Source organism: Schistocerca nitens, chromosome 1 (assembly GCF_023898315.1).
Source record: "Schistocerca nitens isolate TAMUIC-IGC-003100 chromosome 1, iqSchNite1.1, whole genome shotgun sequence".
Taxonomy (NCBI): domain Eukaryota; kingdom Metazoa; phylum Arthropoda; class Insecta; order Orthoptera; family Acrididae; genus Schistocerca; species Schistocerca nitens.
In genome coordinates this window covers 38,830,148-38,854,051 of record NC_064614.1, presented here as the reverse complement: position 1 = coordinate 38,854,051, position 23,904 = coordinate 38,830,148, and the positions used below count along the sequence as shown (strand labels likewise).

Here is a 23,904-nt window from a genome sequence, read left to right as displayed (position 1 = left end):
GCTCACTAGGTGGTAGAGTTTTGTGAGGCCTGGCTCTCCCACAGCTGTCAGTAGTTCTAATGGAAAGTTGTCTACTCCCGGGGCCTTGTTTCGGCTTAGGTCTTTCAGTGCTTTGTCAAACTTTTCACGCAGTATCATATCTCCCATTTCATCTTCATCTACATTCTCTTCTATTTCTTTAATATTGTACTCAAGAACATCGCCCTTGTATAGACCCTCTATATACTCCTTCCACCTTTCTGCTTTCACTTCTTTGCTCAGAACTGGGTTTCCATCTGAGCTCTTGATATTCATATAAGTGGTTCTCTTTCTCTCCAAAGGTCCCTTTAATTTTCCTGTAGGTAGTATCTATCTTACCCCTCGTGATATGCGCATCTACATCCTTACATTTCTCCTCTAGCCATCCCAGCTTAGCCATTTTGCACTTCCTGTCGATCTCATTTTTGAGACGTTTGTATTTCTTTTTGCCTGCTTCATTTACTGAATTTTTATATTTTCTCCTTTCATCAATTAAATTCAATATCTCTTCTTTTACCTAAGGATTTCTACTAGCCCTCGTCTTTTTACCTACTTGATCCTCTGCTGCCTTCACTATTTCATCTCTCAAAGCTACCCATTCTTCTTCTACTGTATTTCTTTCCCCCATTCTTGTCAATCATTCCCTAATGCTCTCCTTGAACCTTTCTACAACCTCTGATTTAGTCAATTTATCCAGGTTCCATCTCCTCAAATTCCCACCTTTTTGCAGTTTCTTCAGTTTTAATCTACAGTTCATAACCAATAGATTGCGTTCACAGTCCACATCTGCCTCTGGAAATGTCTTACAATTTAAAACCTAGTTCCTGGATCTCTGTCTCACCATTATATAATCTATCTGATACCTTTTACTATCTCCAGGCTTCTTCCATGTATACAACCTTCTTTTATGATTTTTGAACAAAGTGTTAGCTATGATTAAATTGTGCTCTGTGCAAAATTCTACCGGGCGGCTTCCTCTTTCATTCCTTAATCCCATTCCATATTCACCTACTACGTTTCCTTCTCTTCCTTTTCCTACTATCAGGAAAAATAATAAAAAAGTTGGTTGATTGTTAAAGAGCAGGGAACTATAAGGAAAGAGAGAGTACAGTAGTGTTGAAAACATAAAATGATAATGGTCTACATCATGAGCGAAGAGCTTAGCCTAAGTTGAGGGCAACTGGATGATGGTAACCAACCATACACAGTAGAAGGTGGTTTTACCTATGAAGCTATGAGATATCATAGATAGGTTACTGATTTATTTCACCTGTATCAGCCAGTAGCCCCCATGCTGTTGGATTGTGGTGTGCCCAAAATAATAAAAGACACCCATAGATGATCAAGCTTCACATGTTTGTCATATTTTTGGCAGTGTGCTGCTTTATTTGATATTTGTCAAGCATAGATTGTGCTCATTTGTTTCAGAGAAATTTTGATTGCCGATTGCGTTTATAAGCCCACCAAGCTCCACCTCGGTAACATGCCGGTCTGTAGTCACGAAGCTGAAAATCTTAATGAGTATTGGGTCGTGTTTGCCACAGTTTGGCAGTGGCCATCATGCAAACAGACAGCTTGTTAATTGTCATACACACATAGAAAACAGCGCAATAGTTGCAACTTGGTTTATAGATTACGCGACTGATTTCACAGGTAGCCCAGCCTTTGATGGGATGGGAGATGCCTGTGACAGGATTGTAGTAAGTGGTAGTGGGGAGGGGTCGGGGGGGGGGGGGGGGGAGGGTACACGTCTTGCGTCTTAGTCTGTTACAGGGATATGAGTTATGAGGCAAGGGGTTGGGACAGGGATTGTGGACAAGAGGTAGTCAAAGTCCTGGTGAAGAATGTGATTCATTAGCTCCAATTCTAGATGGTACTGGGTCACGAGGGCAATGTTCCTCTGTGGCTGTATGGTAAAATTTTGAGAGGTGGTGGGTAACTGGAGAGATAAGGTATTGCAGATCTGTTTCTGGGCAAGATTGGAAGGGTAATTTCAGTCTGTGAAGGTCTCAATGAGACCTTTGGCGTATTTGGAGAGCGACTGCTAGTCATTATAGATGTGACAACTGTGAGTGGTTAGGCTGTATGGAAGGGACTACTTGATATGGAACGAGTGACAGCTGTCAGAGTGGGGTATTGGTTGGATTGACATGCATTGAGGTACTGATGTAGCCATTTTTGGGATAGAAGTCAACATGAGGAAGATAGCTTGTTGGGAGGACGACGGTTCAATCCCGCGTCCGGCCGTCCTGATTTAGGTTTTCCGTGATTTCCCTAAATCACTCCAGGCAAATGCCGGGATGGTTCCTCTGAAAGGTCACGGCCGACTTCCTTCCCCATCCTTCCCTACTCCGATGAGACCGATGACCACGCTGTCTGGTCTCCTTCCCCAAACCAACCAACCAACCATAGCTTGTTGGGTTGAGGAGGACCAGATGAAGCAAATTGTGGAGAAGGTGTTGAGGTTCTGGAGAAATGTGGGTAGGCTGTCCACACCTTCAGTCTAGATCATGAAGGTGTCATCAGTGAAACTTTACAAGGTGAGGGGTTTGGGAATCTGATGGTTAGGAAGAATTCCTGTAGATGGCCCAAGAATGAGTTGGCATAGGATCATACCATGTAGGTGCCTATTACTGTATATTTGTTTGTAGGTGATGCCTTCAAAGGAGAAGAAATTGCAGATGAAGATACAGTTGTTAATGGTGACCGGGAAGGAGGTTACAGGTTTGGAGTCAGTTGGGCAATGGGAACGGTAGTGATCAATGGTGGCAATCCATGGGCATTGGGGATGTTCGTGTAACAGGAGGTTGCATTGACGGCGATGTGCAGGGTGTTGATTGGTAAAAGAACAGCCACTATGGTGAGTCGGTGGAGGAAATGATTGTTGCCTTTTATGATGGGGGGTAGGTTGCCGGTAATAGGATGAAGCTGTTGTTCTGCAAGTGCAGAGATTGTCACAGTGGGAGCACAGTAACCGGCTACAATGGGGTGTCCTTGGTGGTTAGGTTTATGGACTTTGGGAAGTAAGCAAGAGGTAGGAGTGAAGAAAGAGATACTTATCTGCATCTGTATTTCTTTAAGTTAACATTTAATTTCTTTTGAATTATGTGGCTGGAAATAATGCATGCAGTTTGCTAAAATTGACCTCTGTAGTATAACTCTCAAAAGCAAATTATCAGATATTTAAGTTTCTACAAAAACCTGTACTTTTATGTCAGTTTATACTTCATTGGCTTGCAAAAATTATTTATTATATTATCATGTCTAATGATCATAATGATAAGTATTATGAATGCCATTACTGATGATTAAATGTAAAAGTTGCTCACAATGAGACAATGCACAATGAAAACCCATGTTACATTTTTTAAAATATATCACGGAGAAATTAAAATTTCCTTTTGTTTTTAGAAGTCAGACGAATTCCTGTGAAGAAAATGATGAACTTTATGAAGAAAGGCATCACAGTGATACAAGCAGTCTAAGTATTTCAAGCAAAAGCAGCCAGGCTACGTGTGATGCCAGTACATTTAATCAAGACGATGAAGTAATATACAAGGGAAAGTCTCCTGAAGATGCTCTAGGTGACATCACTGACACTTGTAAGTTTTATCATTCTACAAAATATTAATAAGCCTGAAGTAGCACAAACATTCATGATTGAAATTAATAAGAATTTTTAAAGCCCATCGAAATGAAAGATTGTGTGGTATTGATGGAATTCTAAACATAATCTTGTACAGTTGTTCTAACTCAGTGAAGCATATCCTTAGTGGTACATGTAATTAATCGGCAGCACACAATGAATTTTTCCAGAACTTGAAAGATGCCATTATTAAGAGAATTGACAGGTTGTTGTTGTTGTTGTTATTGTGGTCTTCAGTCCTGAGACTGGTTTGATGCAGCTCTCCATGCTACTCTATCCTGTGCAAGCTTCTTCATCTCCCAGTACCTACTGCAACCTACATCCTTCTGAATCTGCTTGGTGTATTCATCTCTTGGTCTCCCTCTACGATTTTTACCCTCCACACTGCCCTCCAATACTAAATTTGTGATCCCTTGATGCCTCATGACATGTCCTACCAACCGATCCCTTCTTCTAGTCAAGTTGTGCCACAAACTTCTATTCTCCCCAATCCTATTCAACACCACCTCATTAGTTATGTGATCTACCCACCTAATCTTCAGCATTCTTCTGTAGCACCACATTTCGAAAGCTTCTATTCTCTTCTTGTCTAAACTATTTATCGTCCATGTTTCACTTTCATACATGGCTACACTCCATACAAATACTTTCAGAAACGACTTCCTAACACTTAAATCAATACTTGATGTTAACAAATTTCTCTTCTTCAGAAACGCTTTCCTTGCCATTGCCAGTCTACATTTTATATCCTCTCTACTTCGACCATCATCAGTTATTTTGCTCCCCAAATAGCAAAACTCCTTTACTACTTTAAGTGTCTCATTTCCTAATCTAATACCCTCAACATCACCCGACTTAATTCGACTACATTCCATTATCCTCGTTTTGCTTTTGTTGATGTTCGTCTTATATCCTCCCTTCAAGACACCATCCATTCCGTTCAACTGCTCATCCAAGTCCTTTGCTGTCTCTAACAGAATTACAATGTCATCGGCGAACCTCAAAGTTTTTATTTCTTCTCCATGGATTTTAATAGCTACTCCGAATTTTTCTTTTGTTTCCTTCACTGCTTGCTCAATATACAGATTGAATAACATTGGGGAGAGGCTACAACCCTGTCTCACTCCCTTCCCAACCACTGCTTCCCTTTCATGCCCCTCAACTCTTGTAACTGCCATTTGGTTTCTATACAGATTGTAAATAGCCCTTTGCTCCCTATATTTTACCCCTGCCACCTTCAGAATTTGAAAGAGAATAGTCCAGTCAACATTGTCAAAAGCATTCTCTAAGTCTACAAATGCTAGAAACGTAGGTTTGCCTTTCCTTAATCTAGCTTCTAAGACAAGCCGTAGGGTCAGTATTGCCTCACGTGTTCCAATATTTCTTATGGAATCCAAACTGATCTTCCCCAAGGTCGGCTTCTACTAGTTTTTCCATTCGTCTGTACAGAATTCGCATTAGTAATTTGCAGCCATGACTTATTAAACTGATGGTTCGGTAATTTTCACATCTGTCAACACCTGCTTTCTTCGGGATTGGAATTATTATATTCTTCTTGAAGTCTGAGGGTATTTGGCCTGTCTCATACGTCTTGCTCACCAGATGGTAGAGTTTTGTCATGACTGGCTCTCCCAGGGCCATCAGTTGTTCTAATGGAATGTTGTCTACTCCCGGGGCCTTGTTTCGACTCAGGTCTTTCAGTGCTCTGTCAAACTCTTCATGCAGTATCATATCTCCCATTTCATCTTCATCTACATCCTCTTCCATTTCCATAATATTGTCCTCAAGTACATCGCCCTTGTATAAACCCTCTATATACTCCTTCCACCTATCTGCTTTCCCTTCTTTGCTTAGAACTGGGTTTCCATCTGAGCTCTTGATATTCATGCAAGTGGTTCTCTTTTCTCCAAAGGTCTCTTTAATTTTCCTGCAGGCAGTATCTATCTTACCCCTAGTGAGATAAGCCTCTACATCCTTACATTTATACTCTAGCCATCCCTGCTTAGCCATTTTGCACTTCCTGTCAATCTCATTTTTGAGACGTTTGTATTCCTCTTTGCCTGCTTGATTTACTGTATTTTTATATTTCCTCCTTACATCAATTAAATTCAATATTTCTTCTGTTACCCAAGGATTTCTACTAGCCCTTGTTTTTTTACCTACTTGATCCTCTGCTGCCTTCATTACTTCATCCCTCAAAGCTACCCATTCTTCTTCTACTGTATTTCTTTCCCCCATTCCTGCCATTTGTTCCCTTACGCTTCCCCTGAAGCTCTGTACAACCTCTGGTTTAGTCAATTTATGCAGGTCCTATTTCCTTAAATTCCCACCTTTTTGCAGTTTCTTCAGTTTTAATCTACAGTTCATAACCAATAGATTGTGGTCAGAGTCCACATCTGCCCCTGGAAATGTCTTACAATTTAAAACCTGGTTCCTAAATCTCTGTCTTACCATTATATAATCTATCTGATACCTTTTACTATCTCCAGGGTTCTTCCATGTATACAACCTTCTTTCATGATTCTTGAACCAAGTGTTAGCTATGATTAAGTTATGCTCTGCACAAAATTGTACCAGGCGGCTTACTCTTTCATTTCTTACCCCCAATTCATATTCACCTACTGCATTTCCTTCTCTCCCTTTTCCTACTACCGATTTCCAGTCACCCATGACTATTAAACTTTTGTCTCCCTTCACTACCTGAATAATTTCTTTTATCTCATCATATATTTCATCAATTTCTTCGTCATCTACACAGGTAGTTGGCATATAAACTTGTACTACTGTAGTAGGTGTGGGCTTCGTGTCTATCTTGGCCACAATAATGCGTTCACTATGCTCTTTGTAGTAGCTTACCCGCACTCCTATTTTCCTATTCATTATTAAAGCTACTCCTGCATTACCCCTATTTGATTTTGTATTTCTAAACCTGTATTCACCTGACCAAAAGTCTTGTTCGTCCTACCACCGAACTTCACTAATTCCCGCTATATCTAACTTTAACCTATCCATTTCCCTTTTTAAATTTTCTAACCTACCTGCCCGATTAAGGGATCTGACATTCCACACTCCGATCCATAGAACGCGTTTTCTTTCTCCCGATAACGACATCCTCTTGAGTAGTCCCTGCCCGGAGATCCGAATGGGGGACTATTTTACCTCCTGAATATTTTACCCAAGAGGACACCATCATCAATAACCATACAGTAATGCTGCGTGCCCTCGGGAAAAATTACGGCTGTAGTTTCCCCTTGCTTTCAACCGTTCGCAGTACCAGCACAGCAAGGCCGTTTTGGTTAGTGTTACAAGGCCAGATCAGTCAATCGTCCAGACTGTTGCCCCTGCAACTACTGAAAAGGCTGCTGCCCCGCTTCAGGAACCACACGTTTGTCTGGCCTCTCAACACATACCCCTTCGTTGTGGTTGCACCTACGGCACGGCTATCTGTATCACTGAGGCACGCAAGCCTCCCCACCAACGGCAAGGTTCATGGTTCATGGGGGGGGGACGAATTGACAGGTAAAAATCATTAAATTTTCTTATTGATAACTTTTGTACAATATTCCATAAAGTAATGTGCTCAAGAGTAATACTGACAATTTAGTATGTGACAGTTTGGTTTCTGGAAGGGTTTATCGACTCAGAATTTCATTTATAGCCTTAAGCACCAAATACTTAAAACCTGTGTAGCAAAATATAATCAATTGATGTTGTCAGTGACTGGTCCAAGGCATTTTATTGTGTAGATTGACACTACTTGTATTACAAACTCAGGCAGGTAGATTCCATTCAAATATAATTTATATAGGAGAAGAGATCCACTACTGTAAAACTACACTGTTGGTGACTAGTGGCTGGAAACAGTAACTATCATAAAAAAAAAAAACAAGGAATAACAGTCTTAAGAGGAACCTAAAGTGGAATGATCACATAAAACAGATAATAGGAAAAGCAGGTGCCAGACAGATCCATACAAAGAATCTTAAGGAAACATGGTATTACGTAAAAATCAACACCTATTTCTTTCAGGCACTGTTTATAATGTATACATGTTACAGTGTTTTTGTTGATACCAGGTAATGCAGCACACTTTCTGAACAAATTACAAATATTTTGAATATTTTTGAACCTACTAAGGATTATAAAAAAAATTTACAAAAAAATTGATGCAATTTTTTTTTCCAAAATGCTTCCTCAAATTGAGGTACCATTTAATCCAATGTTATACATTTGAAGGAGGCCACATTTTTTACCAGATACACGACATGATGGCTGAGGTACCAGACCTATTTAATTCCACATATAATGTATATTACAAGGATAAAAAAGTCACATCTTACATTTTAATTTTTATAATTTTTTCTTAATAAAAATGTTAATTTTTTTCTATAATTTAGTTGATTCTGCAATAAAGCTTAAGTCTACTATATAAGTATGGACTATTGCAAGTTACAGAAAAAAGAGTAATGCTTTATAAAGTTTAGGAAATATTTGTACCTGAATTCTGAAAAATACAACTTGTGGGAAATTGCGAATGAGAATATGAATCCAATTAAACTGTACCTCAGAACATCCCTGAAGCATAGTCTTCATCCTGCAGCATTTCTTCATCTTCAAGCTCCCCCTTGGCTTTCCTTTTAGCACTTTTTACTTCTTTGGTAACATGAAGAGCAAATCTTTCAGCTTCATGCACCCATTGTCTGTCACACGCAAGCAATTGATCTTCAATATTAGAGCCACATTTTGTGCCTGAATTTCTCAGGACTTCCAACCTTCCTATCACTCCATCATTGAAACATACCACTGCATCTAGTACACTAACTTTTAAAGTATTTAGTCCTACAAAAACATTCTTGGGTAATCTTTCCCATATGCAATAGTTGAAACTTTCATTTTATTCTGAATGCTCCCATGAAGACATTTACCAAGCAAAACAGGGTCACTCTTGTCTCTAAAAATTGGTTTTATTTCAGTCATAACAGGCTCAGGAGAGAATGCTTATGATGGTATATTTGACCACTTTCTTTTGCTTTTTGGTAACCACACCAAGAATCGGTTCCTTTAGGGCAAAGTCCATGAACAGGATGGTCATCTGAAAGTAGGTGGCCGACAATAATGGAAATTCCTGCTTGGAGTCATAAGTAAAATAAAGGAAATAGAACCACTCACCAATAGAGCATCAGTGCATAGAGCACCAAAGCAAGCAGAGCTCACAATTTGTAGCATTGTTCCCAGAGTTGATCAGGGTCTTTTGGCGTGGAGCTGACTGGAGGGTCTCAACCAAAGGCTTCGATGACTCTGTGACAGTATTGGCTGCAGATTTTTAGACGTGTGTTATTGGGTGGTGATTTGTAGGACTCCCCTTGATAGGTCAGACGTGTGTAACACAAAGATTAGATGGGTACTATTTTTTTTCTTCTACTGTACGTCTTCCCCCTTCTCCAATAATATTCTGTTGTAATTTGATGTCATTCTGACCAGCGGTGTTATTTCTACAGTGTTTTGAAAGTTTAACCGTAATTTTAATCATCCAGTACTACTTATACCAAGTGAGGTGGTCCTCCAGGATGTAGAATGTTTCAGAATAACAAGAATAAACAGTAAACATTTACAATGAAAAACAAATATGCTAATGTAATGTACCTTCCACAGATCCCAGTTGGATGTTCACATTACTGCTCTGAATCTTTTATTTGACAACATTTGCATTGCCAGTGGAGTTCTGTTTAGGTGCTTCAGCAGTTCTGTGGTGTGCTCTTCCCAGTTGAATTTATTATAAAGATGTTGTGGTTGTGGTCTTCAGTCTAGAGACTGGTTTGATGCAGCTCTCAGTGCTACTCTATCCTTTGCAAGCTTCTTCATCTCCAAGTAACTACTGCAACCTACATCCTTCGGAATCTGCTTAGAGTATTCATCACTTGGTCTCCATCTATGACTTTTACCCTCCACCCTGCCCTCCAATACTAAATTGGTGACCTTGTTGCCTCAAAACACGTCCTACCAACCAATCCATTCTTCTAGTCAAGTTGTGCCACAAATTCCTCTTCTCCCCAATTCTGTTCAGTACCACCTCATTAGTTACATGATCTACCCAGCTAATCTTCAGCATTCTTCTGTAGCACCACATTTCGAAAGCTTCTATTCTCTTCTTGTCTAAACTATTTATCATCCATGTTTCACTTCCATACATAGCTACACTCCATACAAATTCTTTCAGAATAGACTTCCTGACACTGCTTCCCTTTCATGCCACTTGACTCTTACAACTGCCATCTGGTTTCTTGCAAATTGTAAATAGCCTTTTGCTCCCTGTATTTTACCCCTTCCACCTTCAGAATTTGAAAGAGAGTACTCCAGTCAACATTGTCAAAAGCTTTCTCTAAGTCTATAAATGCTAGAAATGTAGGTTTGCCTTTCCTTAATCTATCTTGTAAGATAGATAGGGTCAGTATTGCCTCATGTGTTCCAACATTTCTAAGGAATTCAAACTGATCTTCCCCGTGGTCGGCTTCTACCAGTTTTTCCATTCGTCTGTAAGCAATTCATGTTAGTATTTTGGAGCCGTGACTTATTAAACTGATAGTTCAGTGATTTTCACACCTGTCAACACCTGCATTCTTTGGGATTGGAATTACTATATTCTTCTTGAAGTCTGAAGGTATTTAGCCTGTCTCCTACATCTTGTTCACCAGATGGTTAGAGTTTTTCCAGGGCTGGCTCTCCCAAGGCTATCAGTAGTTCTAATGGAATGTTGTCTACTTCTGGGGCCTTATTTTGACTTAGGTCTTTCAGTGCTCTATCAAATTCTTCACGCGGTATCGTATCTCCCATTTCATCTTCATCTACATCCGCTTCCATTTCCATAATATTGCCCTCAAGTACATTTCCCTTGTATAGACCCTCTATATACTCCTTCCATCTTTCTGCTTTCTCATCTTCGCAGAGATCTGGTTTTCTGCCTGAGCTCTTGATGTTCATACAAGTGGTTCTCTTTTCTCCAAAGGTGTGTCTAATTTTTTTGTAGGTATCCTCTAGCCATCCCTGCTTAGCCATTTTGCACCTCCTGTCAATCTCATTTTTGAGATGATTGTTTACCCTTTTGCCTGCTTCATTTACTGAATTTTTATATTTTCTCTTTTCATCAGTTATATTTAAGATATCTTCTGTTACCTAAGGATTTCTACTAGCCCTAGTCTTTTTACCTACTTCATCCTCTGCTGCCTTCACTATTTCATCTCTCAAAGCTACCCATTCTTCTTCTTCTTCTTCTTCTTCTTCTTCTTCTTCTTCTGTGTTTCATTCCCCCGTACTTGTCAATTGTTCCCTAATGCTCTCAACTCTCTACAATCTCTGGTTCCTTCAGTTTACACGGGTCCCATCTCCTCAAATTCCCACCTTTTTGCAGTTTCTTCAGTTTTAATCTACAGTTCATAACCAATACATTGTGGTCAGAGGCCACATCTGCCCCTGGAAATGTGTTAAAATTTAAAATCTGGTTCCTAAATCTCTGTTTTACCATTATATAATCTTTCTGAAACCTTCCAGTGTCTCGAGGCCTCTTCCATGTATACAACCTTCTTTCATGATCCTTGAACCAAGTGTTAGCTAGGATTAAATTATGCTCTGTGCAAAATTGTACCAGGCGGCTTCCTTTTTCATTTCTCTTACCCCCATTCCATATTCACCTACTACTTTTCCTTCTCTTCCTTTTCCTGCTATCGACTTCCAGTCACCCATGACTATTAAATTTTTGTCTCCCATCGCTATCTGAATAATTTCTTTTATCTCATCATAGATTTCTTCAATCTCTTTGTCATGTGTGGAGCTAGTTGGCATATAAACTTGTACTACTGTGGTACGTCTCTATCTGAGCTATAATAATGCGTTCACTGTGCTGTTTGTAGTAGCTTACCCCCATGCTCGTATTTTTTTTTATTCGTTATCAAACCTACTCCTGCATTACCTCTATTTGGTTTTGTATTTATAAGCCTGTATTCACCTGATCAGAAGTCTTGTTCCTCCCGCCTCCGAACTTCATTAATTTTCACTATATCTAACTTTAAACTGTGCATTTCCCTTTTTAAATTTTCTAACCTACCTGCCCGATGAAGGGATCTGACATTCCATGCTCCGATCTGTAGAACGACAATTTTCTTTCACCTGATAATGACGTCATCCTGAGTAGTCCCCACCTGGAGATCCGAATGGGGGACTATTTTACCTCCAGAATATTTTACCCAAGAGGACGCCATCATCATATAACCACACAGTAAAGCTGCATGCCCTTGGGAAAAATTACAGCTGTAGTTTGTCCTTGCTTTCTTCCATTCACAGCACAGCAAGGCCATTTTGGTTAATGTCACAAGGCCAGATCAGTCATTCTTCCAGACTGTTTGTTGCCCCTGCAGCTATTGAAAAGGCTGCTACCCCTCTTCAGGAACCACACGTGTGTGTGGCCTCTCAATAGATACCCATCTATTGCGGTTGCACCTATAGTACAGCTATCTATATCACTGAGGCACGCAAGCCTCCCCACCATTAATAGGGGGAAGAATTTAACACTGTCAACTTCTTCTATCTGTTTGTCATCTTCTTTTAGGCGTATGTTGTTGGGAAGCCTGTTAAGAGTTCTGAATTGCATGCAGTGTCTTTTTTTTTCCCCAAGTGTTTGAGACAAAGACTTGACTAGAAACCAATTTATTAATGTCCATGAAACTTTAACTGATATTTCTGAGACTACACTTTAATTGCTATGTTTGTGTCATCTGCAAGTATAACAAACTTGGCATCTGGTAATGTTCCTGATGAAAGGTGGTTTATATACATAAGAAAAAGCAAGGGCCCTAAGATAGAACCATGTGGGGTGCCACATGTAATTAGTTTAAAGTTGGATAATGACTGACATAATTCAAGTCTTTTTTGTAATCACACCTTTTGTTTCCTGCCGGAGGTACAGGAATGGAATCATTTTGCAACATTTCCTGTTACACTATAGTATACTGTGATTTACACAGTCAGATGCCTTTGACAGATCAAAAATTATACCAGTGGCCTGTAATTTATTGTAAAATGAATTGAGTAAATTTTCGCTGTATGTGTAGGTAGCCTTCTCAGTATCGGAACCCTTTAGACTGAGACTTAGGCAATATATTAATTGTTGTCAAATGGTTGAGAAGCTGACTGTGAATTACCTTTTGTAAATTATTTTAGACTGCTGGAAAAAGAGAAACTGGATGGTATTTCGTTACTCCTTTCTTAAGCAAAGGCTTAACTTCAGCATGTTTCAGTATTTCAGCCACTCAGGAAATGTTCCACTGATAAACAACTGGTTACGCAGATAGCTTAGTATGTTACTAAATGCTGAAGCATACTCTTTAATTAACTTTGTTGATGTTTTATCATACCCACTCAGAATGTTTTGATTTTAAAGATTTTATTATGGACATTGCTTCTGCTTGGGTAGCGAGTCATATTAAGTTAGTGAAGTTGTGTGTACTGTCTGATTTGAGCATCCCATCTTTTCAGTAAAAGATTTGAAACGTTTATTAAAAGGTTTTGCAACACTGCACAAATGTTACCAATGTATAATTTACTCGTAATGCTATTTGCCCTTCTTCATGTCTGGTTCTAAGAGTCTCCTCCTTCACTATATCCCATATTGTCTTTATTTTGTTATCTGATGTGAATAACCTTTTCTTGTAATGTATTTGCTTTGACGACCATATTACTTACTTTAATATTTTGCAGTGTGTCTTGTAATGAGCTTAAGCATCAACATCAGAGCCGTTTCTTACCGACAGATACATTTTCCTTTTTGTTTTACATGATACTTTTATTCTTTGACCCTAATCGATGGTTTCTTTGGAATGTTTGGTCTAATCTGGCTTAGTTTTTGGAGAAAACAGCATTCAAATAAGATAAGTACTTCATTAATAAAAGTCTTGTATTTTTCATTCGTGACGTGAGTGCTGTATACATCACTCCAGTTCATTCCTTTGAGGTGTGTCAAAAAAAAAAATCAATTTTTGGCTTACTGAGCAGCCGTTTGAATTCAGATTTAATAGATTATATATACTGTTCAGTACTGGCATGTAACTAAAGGAACTGCATGTCATGATGTGAGAGGCCATTGACTAATTGTTTTGTTATATAATTTTGTTCATTAGACCTTTCTATAAAAACGTTAACAGTGGCTGTTTGTGAGCAAATAGCTATCCTAGTTGGGAAGTTTATGGTAGGAAATAAGTTGAATGGTAGTGTTACTGTCTCTAATAGTCTTGCTGGGTGAGTTTTTAAGAAACTGTACATTGAAGTCACCAGGAAGCACTATTTCTTTGTTTTTTGTTGTTAAATAGTTCAGTAGAGCTTCAAGGTGATTTACGAACAGATTAAAGTTACCTGCAGGTGCTCATTATACACTTATTATTATGAACCATTATTATGAAATTCTATTTCTGTTGCATATGCTTGCATGTGTTGCTCTAGGCAAAATTTATGAATATTTATGTTCTTAAATTTATGACGATTCCTGACTAATGTGGCAAATCATCCTTCCTCCATTTCTGCTCTACAAAAGTGAGGTGCTACCATAAATCCTGTAATACTTAAAACATCTATACCAATGGTCACACGATTTTCGGAGAGGCAGGTTATGTCAACTGGGTTTGATGACTAATTCATCAATGTAGATAGTTAGTTCATTGATTTTCCTTTTTAGTCCTTGAATATTTTGCTGCAATAAAGATAGCTGACATCCCCCATTGACTGAATTAAAATTTAATGGAAAAAAACATTTTTGTTGTTTACCGAAAATTTTTAGCCAACAGCAGTTTGTGCAGTATGCCAGAATTATGTTGCTTGACTACTTCCTCAAACTGACAGTTTGTTTCAGTCTTAACCTCTCTTAAAACTAACGGCTTTCTGTCCTTCTTACCCTGAAAAAGGTGCTTTTCTGAACCCTGTAGCCAATGGTATTTCATCACTCATGACAGTGCCTCTGCCCCTTACATTCCCTGCTATTATCTCAGCCAGTTAAGCCTTACCTTTTGCTGTTGAGATAAAGTCCATGCCTACTATAATCCCACCTATGAAGAAAATCCACTGGAACGAAGCCAGTATGTGACCCAACACAAGCAGCCGTTCCAACGCCACATTAATTCTCATGACTGAAGAGCTCAAATAAGGTCAGTCATGGTGCCCGAGAGCTGATACAAACCCAACATTGGTATGTCTCAATACTGATGAAGTCTTTGCCAGATCACACTCATGTAATGTAACCAAGATCTTTGTCATTGCTAATACCTGGTCCACCCACCATAAACAAGGTGTCTTTCTTGTGAAGTCTTTGCTGTCTCCTGCTCCAGACCAGCACTAGGTTTAAAAACTTTGTCACCTGGTATTAAAAATAAAAATCACAGATCCTAGTTAATCCTGCAAAAGTTGGCCCACATGCCTAGCATGAGAAATACATAACAACAAAGCATTTTTCTTCTTGACTGCCACTACATTCTTACTCTTCAATCTGCTACTGAAAGTTTGTTATGCCCTGTCTACACTTACATCTGCTTGAGGCCCATGAGTTTCTAGCTGAAGCAACAGGTCAGACTTATTTTGCACTTTCACCTGTCAGATGTAGCTCAAAACCTGTTCCTCCTATTGCCTGTTGCCACTTACCACCTTTCTTTACTTTCTCCCTCCACATTGTGTCCAGATCTTCCCTAGCTTTCTCTGATTTAGCCTGAAGGGTGGCAGCTTTCCCCTCCTGTTCCACTATCTCCTTATCTGTGCTACGTATCCTACACAACCACTGAAGAGCCTCATTTATGTCCCCAATTCCCACGCCGCTGCAGTTGTTCACATGTTAAAAACTACTGCACCCACACCAAAACCCAGACTTAACAGTTCTGTGGCAAGTCAGGCACTTTTCACTCATGATAAATATAATACTTTAGTAAGACTAAGTCAGTTAAACTACAGATTAACAAGAAAACATGTTTACAAAAATATGTAACTGTACGGAAGCAAACTACTGGTACTAATGCAAAGTTTCTGAGTCAACAACTTAAATTTAATATCTGTTTATCCATCAAGGAAAGGGGACATCTGCTGGTTGTGTAATTGTCAGTATCAATGAAATTCTCCAACAACTATGTAACTAAGATGTTATTTTATTTTATTTTATTTTGAAGACTACCAGTTTCAGCATTTCGCTATGCCATCTACAGGCCCCATATGCATCTCTCCAAACAAACGATAATGTCATATACTGCCATAAACAGATAGATTTACTATCAACTCTTTGATTGAAGCACTAGTGAAACAATTGAATTCACGACGTCCAGGGATTTATGACATACATTAACACACATATTTACTAAATGATCTGTACTGAACTAACTGATATTATAATAAAACTTACTTATTGTTGCGAGTACACGAAAAACTGTTGCTTCTCACTTGGTGCAAGGCTGTCTTGTAATCCAAAATCTGGTTCCGAACTCTGTGTCATCATTATATAAAATTAATTTGAAAACTTCCAGTGTCTCCATGTTTATTCCACATATACAACCATCTGTCATGATTCTTAAACTGAACATTAGCAAGGATTAAATTATACTCTGTGCAAATTTGTACCAGGTGGCTTCCTCGTTCATTTCTTTCCCTCAGTCCATATTTACCTCCTGCTTTCACATATCTTCCTCCCACTGTCAAGTTTCAGTCCTCCTATCACAATTAAATTTTTGTCTTTCTTAACAGTCTCTATACTTTCTTTTTTCTCACCTATTTGGTTTTGTATTTATAACTCTCTATTCATTATAACTCTCTATTCACTTGACCAGAAGTCCTGTTCCTCTTGCCACTGAAATTCACAAATTCCTACTATATCTGACTTCAATGCATCCACTTCCATTTTTAAATTTTATAGGCTACCTGCCCTGTGAGGAGATCTAACATTCCACGCCCTGACCCTTAGAACTCTGGTTTTGTTTCTCCTGATGACGTCATTCTGAATAGTCTCTGCCTGGAGATCTGAATGGGGGACTATTTTACCTCGAGAGTAATTCAGCCAAGAGGATGCCATCTCATTCATCCAGTCAATAGAACTGCATGCTTTCAGGAAAATTTACAGCTATAGTTTCTCCTTGCTTTCAGGCATTAGCAGTACCAGCACAGCAAGGCTGTGTTGGTTGATGCTACAAGGCCAGATCAGTCAATCGTTCACATGCCAACCTCTGCAACTACTGAAAAGGCTGCTGCCCCTCTTCAGGAACCACACTTTTCTCTGACATCTCAACGTACTCCTCCATTGTGATTGTCCCGTCCCTATGGTACAGCTATCTGTGTCGCTAAATATCTTTAATCTTTTTCCAATAATGTAAAATGTCTGGCAGGCAGCAAAGCAAATTGTAAATCTAATCTGAAATAATTAAATAATTTCTTCTGGATAACTCCTTACATTCAGTAGGTGAATATTAAACACTGATAATATGTGTAGTACAACAGTAAAATATGTTTGCTTTATTGTTAAATCTGTTTCATTTGTAACTCGGCTCATAACAAAAACTAATATGTTGATATTTATTAAATTTAAGCAAATGTACTGTTTCCTGTTTAATAATCTATAAGTAGCACTTACATACAAACAAATTATGTGCGCATAATATGTCAACTGACTCTTTCCACATCATTTCAATAGAAACTGCGCAAACAGCATATGGTACATGAAACTAACTAATTTACTTCCAGTTTCAAAAACAGTTTTGTTGTGAGTATACGTTTGTTGAAGTTTTAGGTAAGTTTATTTTAGAATGCAGTCTGTGTTGAAGCACTGATCCTTATATGGGACCATCTGTGAAGGAGCTAAATTCCGCCTGTTCAGTATCCAATTTTTAATTCTTTTTATTTTGAATTCATAATAATTAAAATCACATTTTTATATGTATGGAACTAAGAGATACAGTTATTCCCTTATTTTTTGTATAAAAATTACCATTTCATGTTATATTTTCAGCTTCTTCTGGGGTTGTAAGTAATGACGACACTGTTGAATGCAATAATCCAGAAAAGTCAGTTCAGATTTGTGAGAGGACAGAGCAAGATGTGTCTTGCACAACGGTACTTCCAGTACCAGAGCAGTCAGTAGTTAATAGCAACACAGAAGATAAATGTATAGAGACATCTGACATAGAAGAATCTGGGAGGAAAGCTATTGAAGCTTACCTAAATAAGCAAGATATGGGACCTTTCCAGTGTGAAGATTGTGGAAAGCTGTATTCACAGCGTATGGACTTGGTATGTGAGAGTTGCACCAGTCATCTAATGAGTAACATTTGGTGTGGTTTAAAGTAGTATTTGCCACATGAAGAAGGAAAAAAGAAAGAAAGAAAGAAAAAAAAAAAAGATGGCAAGCAACCATTTTTGTAACTTTATGATGAGAGACAATCTTCAATTAACTTAATACAGTTACATATTTATTGTCTGCATCTTTAATGCTGAAGCTGCCTGTCATGCTGCAGCAGAACATGTCCTTGTTCCTGAATTATGTGTTTATATACACTTTTACACACAAGTAAGTTATGTAGTGTTACATTTGGATTATAGGAGACCACTCACGGAATAGCAGAAGCATTGAGTTGTCAATAGTCACATTCAAAAGAAAGAAAACTTGCTAGCTTTCGGAGTTATCCTTTGATTAGCTAGCGTGGTGAAAAGAGAGGCCGGGGGGGGGGGGATAGAGAGAGAGAGAGAGAGAGAGAGAGAGAGAGAGAGAGAGAGAGAGAGAGAAACACGCACTCATGCCTCTGCCCCTCAGTTGGACTAACAGTTCCAGTGCTTTGTTTCTCGGCAGGTGGCCTGGCTGTGGTGTGGATAGTGTCGAGTGAAATGGGCAGAGGCCTGGGAGTGGGTGGCTAGCAGCTCACAGTAAGGCAGTCAGTTTGTTGGCTAATAAAGCAAGAGGAATAGGTGGCAGCTGTGTAGGCTAGGTGTGATTGTAGGGGCCGTTGGGGAGCCATGCATTCTGAAAGCGATGTGGGGACACGAATTAGGAGGAGGTGACAGGACAGAGGAAGAGGGAAACTGTTGGATGGAGGGTGCAGGGACCGTGAGTTGCCTGAGATTGAGGCCAGGATGATTATGGGAGCAGAGGATGTGTTGTAAGGACAACTCCCATCTGTGTAGTCAACAGAAGCTAGTGGTGGAGGGAAGGATCCAGACTGTCTGGATTGTGAAGAAGCCATTGAGATTGATCATGTTGTGCTGAATCTTGTGCCACCAGCTAGTCAACATTGTTCTTGGGAACAACTTGGCAGTGGCTATTCATCCTGTTGGGTAGCCGGTTGGTAGTTGTACCAACATAAATAGCTATGCTGTTTTTGCAGCACAATTGGCTTATGACTTGCTGCTTTCATAGACTGCCCGGCCTCCAGTGAGGTAGGAGAAGCCTATGACAGGACTGGAGTAGGAGGTGCTGAGTGGGTGGATTGGACAGGTCTTGCACCTATGTCTGCCACAGCAATATGATCCGTATGGCAGGGGATTGGGAATGGGAGTGGTATGGGGATGGACTAGGAGTTGTAATGGTTGGGTGCATGATGGATTACCACTTTAGGAGGGGTGGGGAGGATCTTAGGTAGAGTATTCCTCGTTTCAGGTCAGGATGAGAGATAATCAAAGCCCTGATGAAGGATATGGTTTAGCTTTACCAGTCCTAGGTGATATAGGGTGACGATGGAGGGTGCTCCTTTGTAACTGATTTGTGGGGTGGTGGGAGGATTTGGGGATTTGTGAGGAATAACACAGGAAAGCCGTTTGTGGACTAGGATCTGGGAGCTATTGCCTGTCTGTTAAGGTGTTTGTGAGGCCTTCAGCCTCCTGAGCAAGGAAGTTCTCATCACTGCAGATACATTGTCCACTAGGGGCAAGGCTGTATGGAAGTGATTCTCTTGTTGTGGAAAGGATGGTAGCTGTCAAAATTCAGGTACTATTTGTTGTTAGTGGGTTTAATTTGGACAAAGGTGTGGATGGAGCTATCGGAGAATTGCTGGTCAACATCTTGGAAGGTGATACATTGAGTACAGGAGGATCAGGGGAAGCAGATGGGAGAGAAGGTATTAGGGTTGTGAAGAAATGTGGATAGGATGTCTTCGACCTTCAGTCCATATTGTGAAGACACCAACAGTGAATCTGAACCAGACTAGAGTTTGGGATTTTGGGAGGCTAGAATGGTTTCCTCTAGATGGCCCATAAACAGATTGACATATGGATGTGCCACGTGGTTGCCCCTGACTGTGCTGAGGATTTGTGCCAGGGATTTGTTTGTATACCTTTCCTTCAAAGGAAAAGTAGTTATAAGTCAGGATATAGTTGCTAAGATGTGTAAGGAATGAGGTGGTGGGTTTGGAGTCTCAAGGACGTTGGTGAGAGGTAGTGTTCAATGCAGCAAAGCCGTGGGCATGAGGGATGTTGGTGTGTAGGGAGGTGGCATTAATAGTGATGAGTAGGATCCAGGAGGTAAAGGGATAGGGACGGTGGTAAGCCATTGAAGAAAGTGGTTAGCACCTTTGATGTGGGAGGCTAGGTTTCAGTTGTTTAGAGGTGTTGGTCAACAAGAGTGGAAATTCTTTGTGGCAACACAGTAGCCATCTACAGTAGGGTGTTCAGGATTGTTGGGTTTGTGGATTTTGGGGGCATGTAGAAGATAGCCTTGACACTATGAAACACTGCCTCTCCCAATGACCTTCAGATTCCAAACCCACCACATTGCTCCTTACGTATCTTATCAACTATATCTTGACCCACAACTACTTTTCCTTTGAAGGAAAGGTACACAAACGAGTCAGCAATACAGTCATGGGCATCCACGTGGCATATTCATATACCGACCTGTTTAGATACCGTCTAGAGGAAACCTTTCTAGCCTCCCAAAGTCACAATATCTAGTCTCATTCAGGTTCACTGATGATATTGTCATGATCTTGACTCAGGGTCAAGACACTCTATCCACATGTCTTCACAATCTCAACACCTCTCCCATCCACTTCACCTCGTCCACCTCTACCTAGTGCTTAGCCTTCCAAGAAGTTGACCTCCACCTCTCTGATGCCTCCATTCACTTCTCTGTCCACATTTAACCCACTAACGACCAACAGTATGTGAAGTTGACACCCCAAGAATCGGCTACAAAGGAGCACCCCCATTGTCACTGAGTATCACCCTGGACTGGAACAACTGAACCGTACCCTTCGCCAGGGCTTTGATTATCCCTCATCGTGCCCTGACATGTGGGAAAGCCTGCCTACCCCTCTTAAAGTGGTGTTCCATTGCCCACCCAACCTGCACCACATCCTAGTCCATCCCTATGGCGTTCCCACTCCCAACCTCTGGCCACAGGGATCATACACCTCTAGCAGACCGAGGTGCAAAACTTGACCGATCCACCCACCCAGCACCTCCTAATGCAGTCCTGTCACAGGCTTACCCTACTCCATCAGAGGCTAAGCCACGTGTGAATGCAGCAATGTCATGTACCAAGTCCGCTGCAAACACAGCACAGTTTTTTGTGTCGGTATTGTGATGTCATTTAGAACAAAGTATCGTGCTAAAAGTCGGTACTTCGAGATACTGCCACAAGTAAAGACAGTACCGCCGCAAGTAAAGACAGTTGTTGTCAAATGCAGCAACAAATCTGTGACTGCGTAGACATCCCCCCAAGTGTTTCTTTACGCCGCAGCAGTTGTGAAGTTACATATTTCTGAGTGCAGTGCCGCTCAGCTAATTAATGATGAATTGTAATCATCACTTATGATAGTATCATCACAGTACAGATCCAGCTGCGTGTGAATAGAACTGTTATTGTGAACTTAATGTCAGTTAAAGATCTGAACTCTGATGTGAAACTGTCATTCTGTAATGAAGTGTTTATGTGTGTCTGAGACAACATCAGTTTCATGTCAGCTGTGTGAAAACTACTTGTTTTCAAAGATAGGTATTTACTGTGATGAAATAGTAAGAAATTATTAATAATTTTTATGCATGTCATATTATCTGCTAGACATGCCCCTGAACTAGACTTGCAACAATATGCTACTAGTGTGACTACCAACCAGGATGAATGTCCAATGCCAAACTGTTGCCAAGAACAAAGTGGATTACCTGATGGCGCATCAAGCAGCTTAGCACATGTTTAATTTAAATGTGGATCCTTTGCTCCATCACCAGCTTCTTTGAACTTCATAGGTGGGAGTTATCCTTGTAACACATCCTTCACTCCCATAATCATCCTGGCCTCAATCTGAGGTAACCACTGCCCCCGAACCTCCACCCAACAGTTTCCCCTTTGTTGGTACTGTCACCCCTTCCCAGTCCACGTCCCCACATTGCTTTCAGTGTGTATTGCTCCCTACCGGCCCCTAAAATCGTGCATTACATGTCTAGCTCGTGCATCTGCCACCCCACTCTTCATTTTCCTAATAAAAGACAGACTGTCTTCCTCAGAGAAGCAAGCCTCTCACCCCCAGTCCCCGTCCCTGCCTCCCTCTCCCTCTACTCAACCCACAACCCAAAGGACACTCCACCTCACCACAGCCATTCCACCTGCTAAGGAACAAAGCTTTGTCACTGTCAACCTAGTTGGCACTATGGGGGGGGGGGGGGGGGGGGGGGCATATGCATGCACATTTCACTCTAGCTCATCAAAGGATAACTGCGAAAGCTAGCAAGTTTAATTTCTTTTGTGAATGCATGCCTATCGACATCTCAACACCTCTGCTTTTTTGTGAATGGTCTCCTTTAATCCAAAAGAATTTACATTCTACAAGAACTGTCCATAACATTTTATGTTATGCAGCTCCAGCGTAGCATACTCCATGTAACCAACTGCTGTATAAAACTTCCTGGCAGATTAAAACTGTGTGCCGGACCCAGACTTGAACTCGGGACCTTTTGCGGGCAAGTGTTCTACCGACCGAGCTACCCAAGCACGACTCACGCCCTGTCATCACAGCTTTAATTCCACCAGTACCTCGTCTCCTACCTTCCAAACTTCACAGAAGTTCTCCTGCAAAACTTGCAGAACTAGCACTCCCGCAAGAAAGGATATTGCGGAGACATGGCTTAGCCACAGCCTGGGGGATGTTTCTAGAATGAAAGTTTGGAAGATAGGAGACGAGGTACTGGTGGAATTAAAGCTGTGAAGACGGGGCGTGAGTCGTGCTTGGGTAGCTCAGTCGGTAGAGCACTTGCCCGCGAAAGGCAATTGGTCCCAAGTTCAAGTCTCGGTCCGGCACACAGTTTTAATCTGCCAGGAAGTTTCATATCAGCGCACACTCCGCTGTTGAGTGAAAATTTCATTCTAGTAACTGCTGTATGCACTTACCAGGTGTACCGGTATGAAATGAGCGTTAAGATACAAATGCGTCGATAGGGAACATTTGTTGTGAACAAGCCTTAATTTATTTTTGTTTGGTTGGTATGACATCTGTCAAAGATATTTAGTATACATCAAGTCATAGAACAAACATCATCATATGTTTTCATCATGTTAACTATGTCGAATTTTGTACCAGAAAGTGATGATTTGCGGAAAGCATTAATTTTTTGTTTTCATTTGAAAAAAAGTGCTGCAGAATTGCATCGAATGCTTGTCGAGGCATATGGTGATCATGCTCTATCAGAAGCAACATGCAAAAGATGGTTTCAACGGTTCAGAAATAATAATTTTGATGTAAGAAATGAAGAACATGGAAGACCACCAAAAAAGTTCGAAGATGCCGAATTGCAAGCAATATTGGATGAAGATGATACTTTGAGTCAGAAGCAAATGGCAGCAATGCTAAATGTTGCACAATAAACAATTTCTGACCGTTTGATAGCTATGGGAAAGATCCAAAAGTGTGGGAAATGGATGCCACATAAATTGAATGAAAGACAGATGGAAAACCGTAAAACCATTTGTCAAATTTTGCTTCAAAGACATGAAAGAAAATCAGTTTTGGATTGAATTGTTACTGGCGATGAAAAATGGATTTATTTTAAGAATCCTAAACGGAAAAAATCATGGGTTAATCCGGGACAACTATCAACATCGACTGCAAAACCAGATCGATTCGGCAAGAGGACAATGCTCTGTGTTTGGTGGGATCAGAAAGATGTGGTGTATCACGAGCTTCTAAAACCCAGTGAAACTGTGAATACTAATCACTACAGACAACAAATGATCAATTTGAACTATGCATTGATCG

The 23,904-nt window shown here is 40.2% G+C and overlaps 1 protein-coding gene across 3 annotated transcripts in view; it reads left to right on the top strand.

The window, feature by feature from the left end:
* LOC126240858 (zinc finger protein 37-like) overlaps nt 1-23,904 on the top strand; it is a 156,087-nt gene that overhangs the window by 117,374 nt on the left and 14,809 nt on the right. For all 3 annotated transcript variants that reach the window (XM_049947960.1, XM_049947959.1, XM_049947958.1), the window contains 2 exons: nt 3,430-3,620; nt 17,676-17,956. In XM_049947960.1, coding sequence (XP_049803917.1) covers nt 3,430-3,620; nt 17,676-17,956 — 472 coding nt within the window. The remainder of the gene's footprint in view (nt 1-3,429; nt 3,621-17,675; nt 17,957-23,904) is intronic.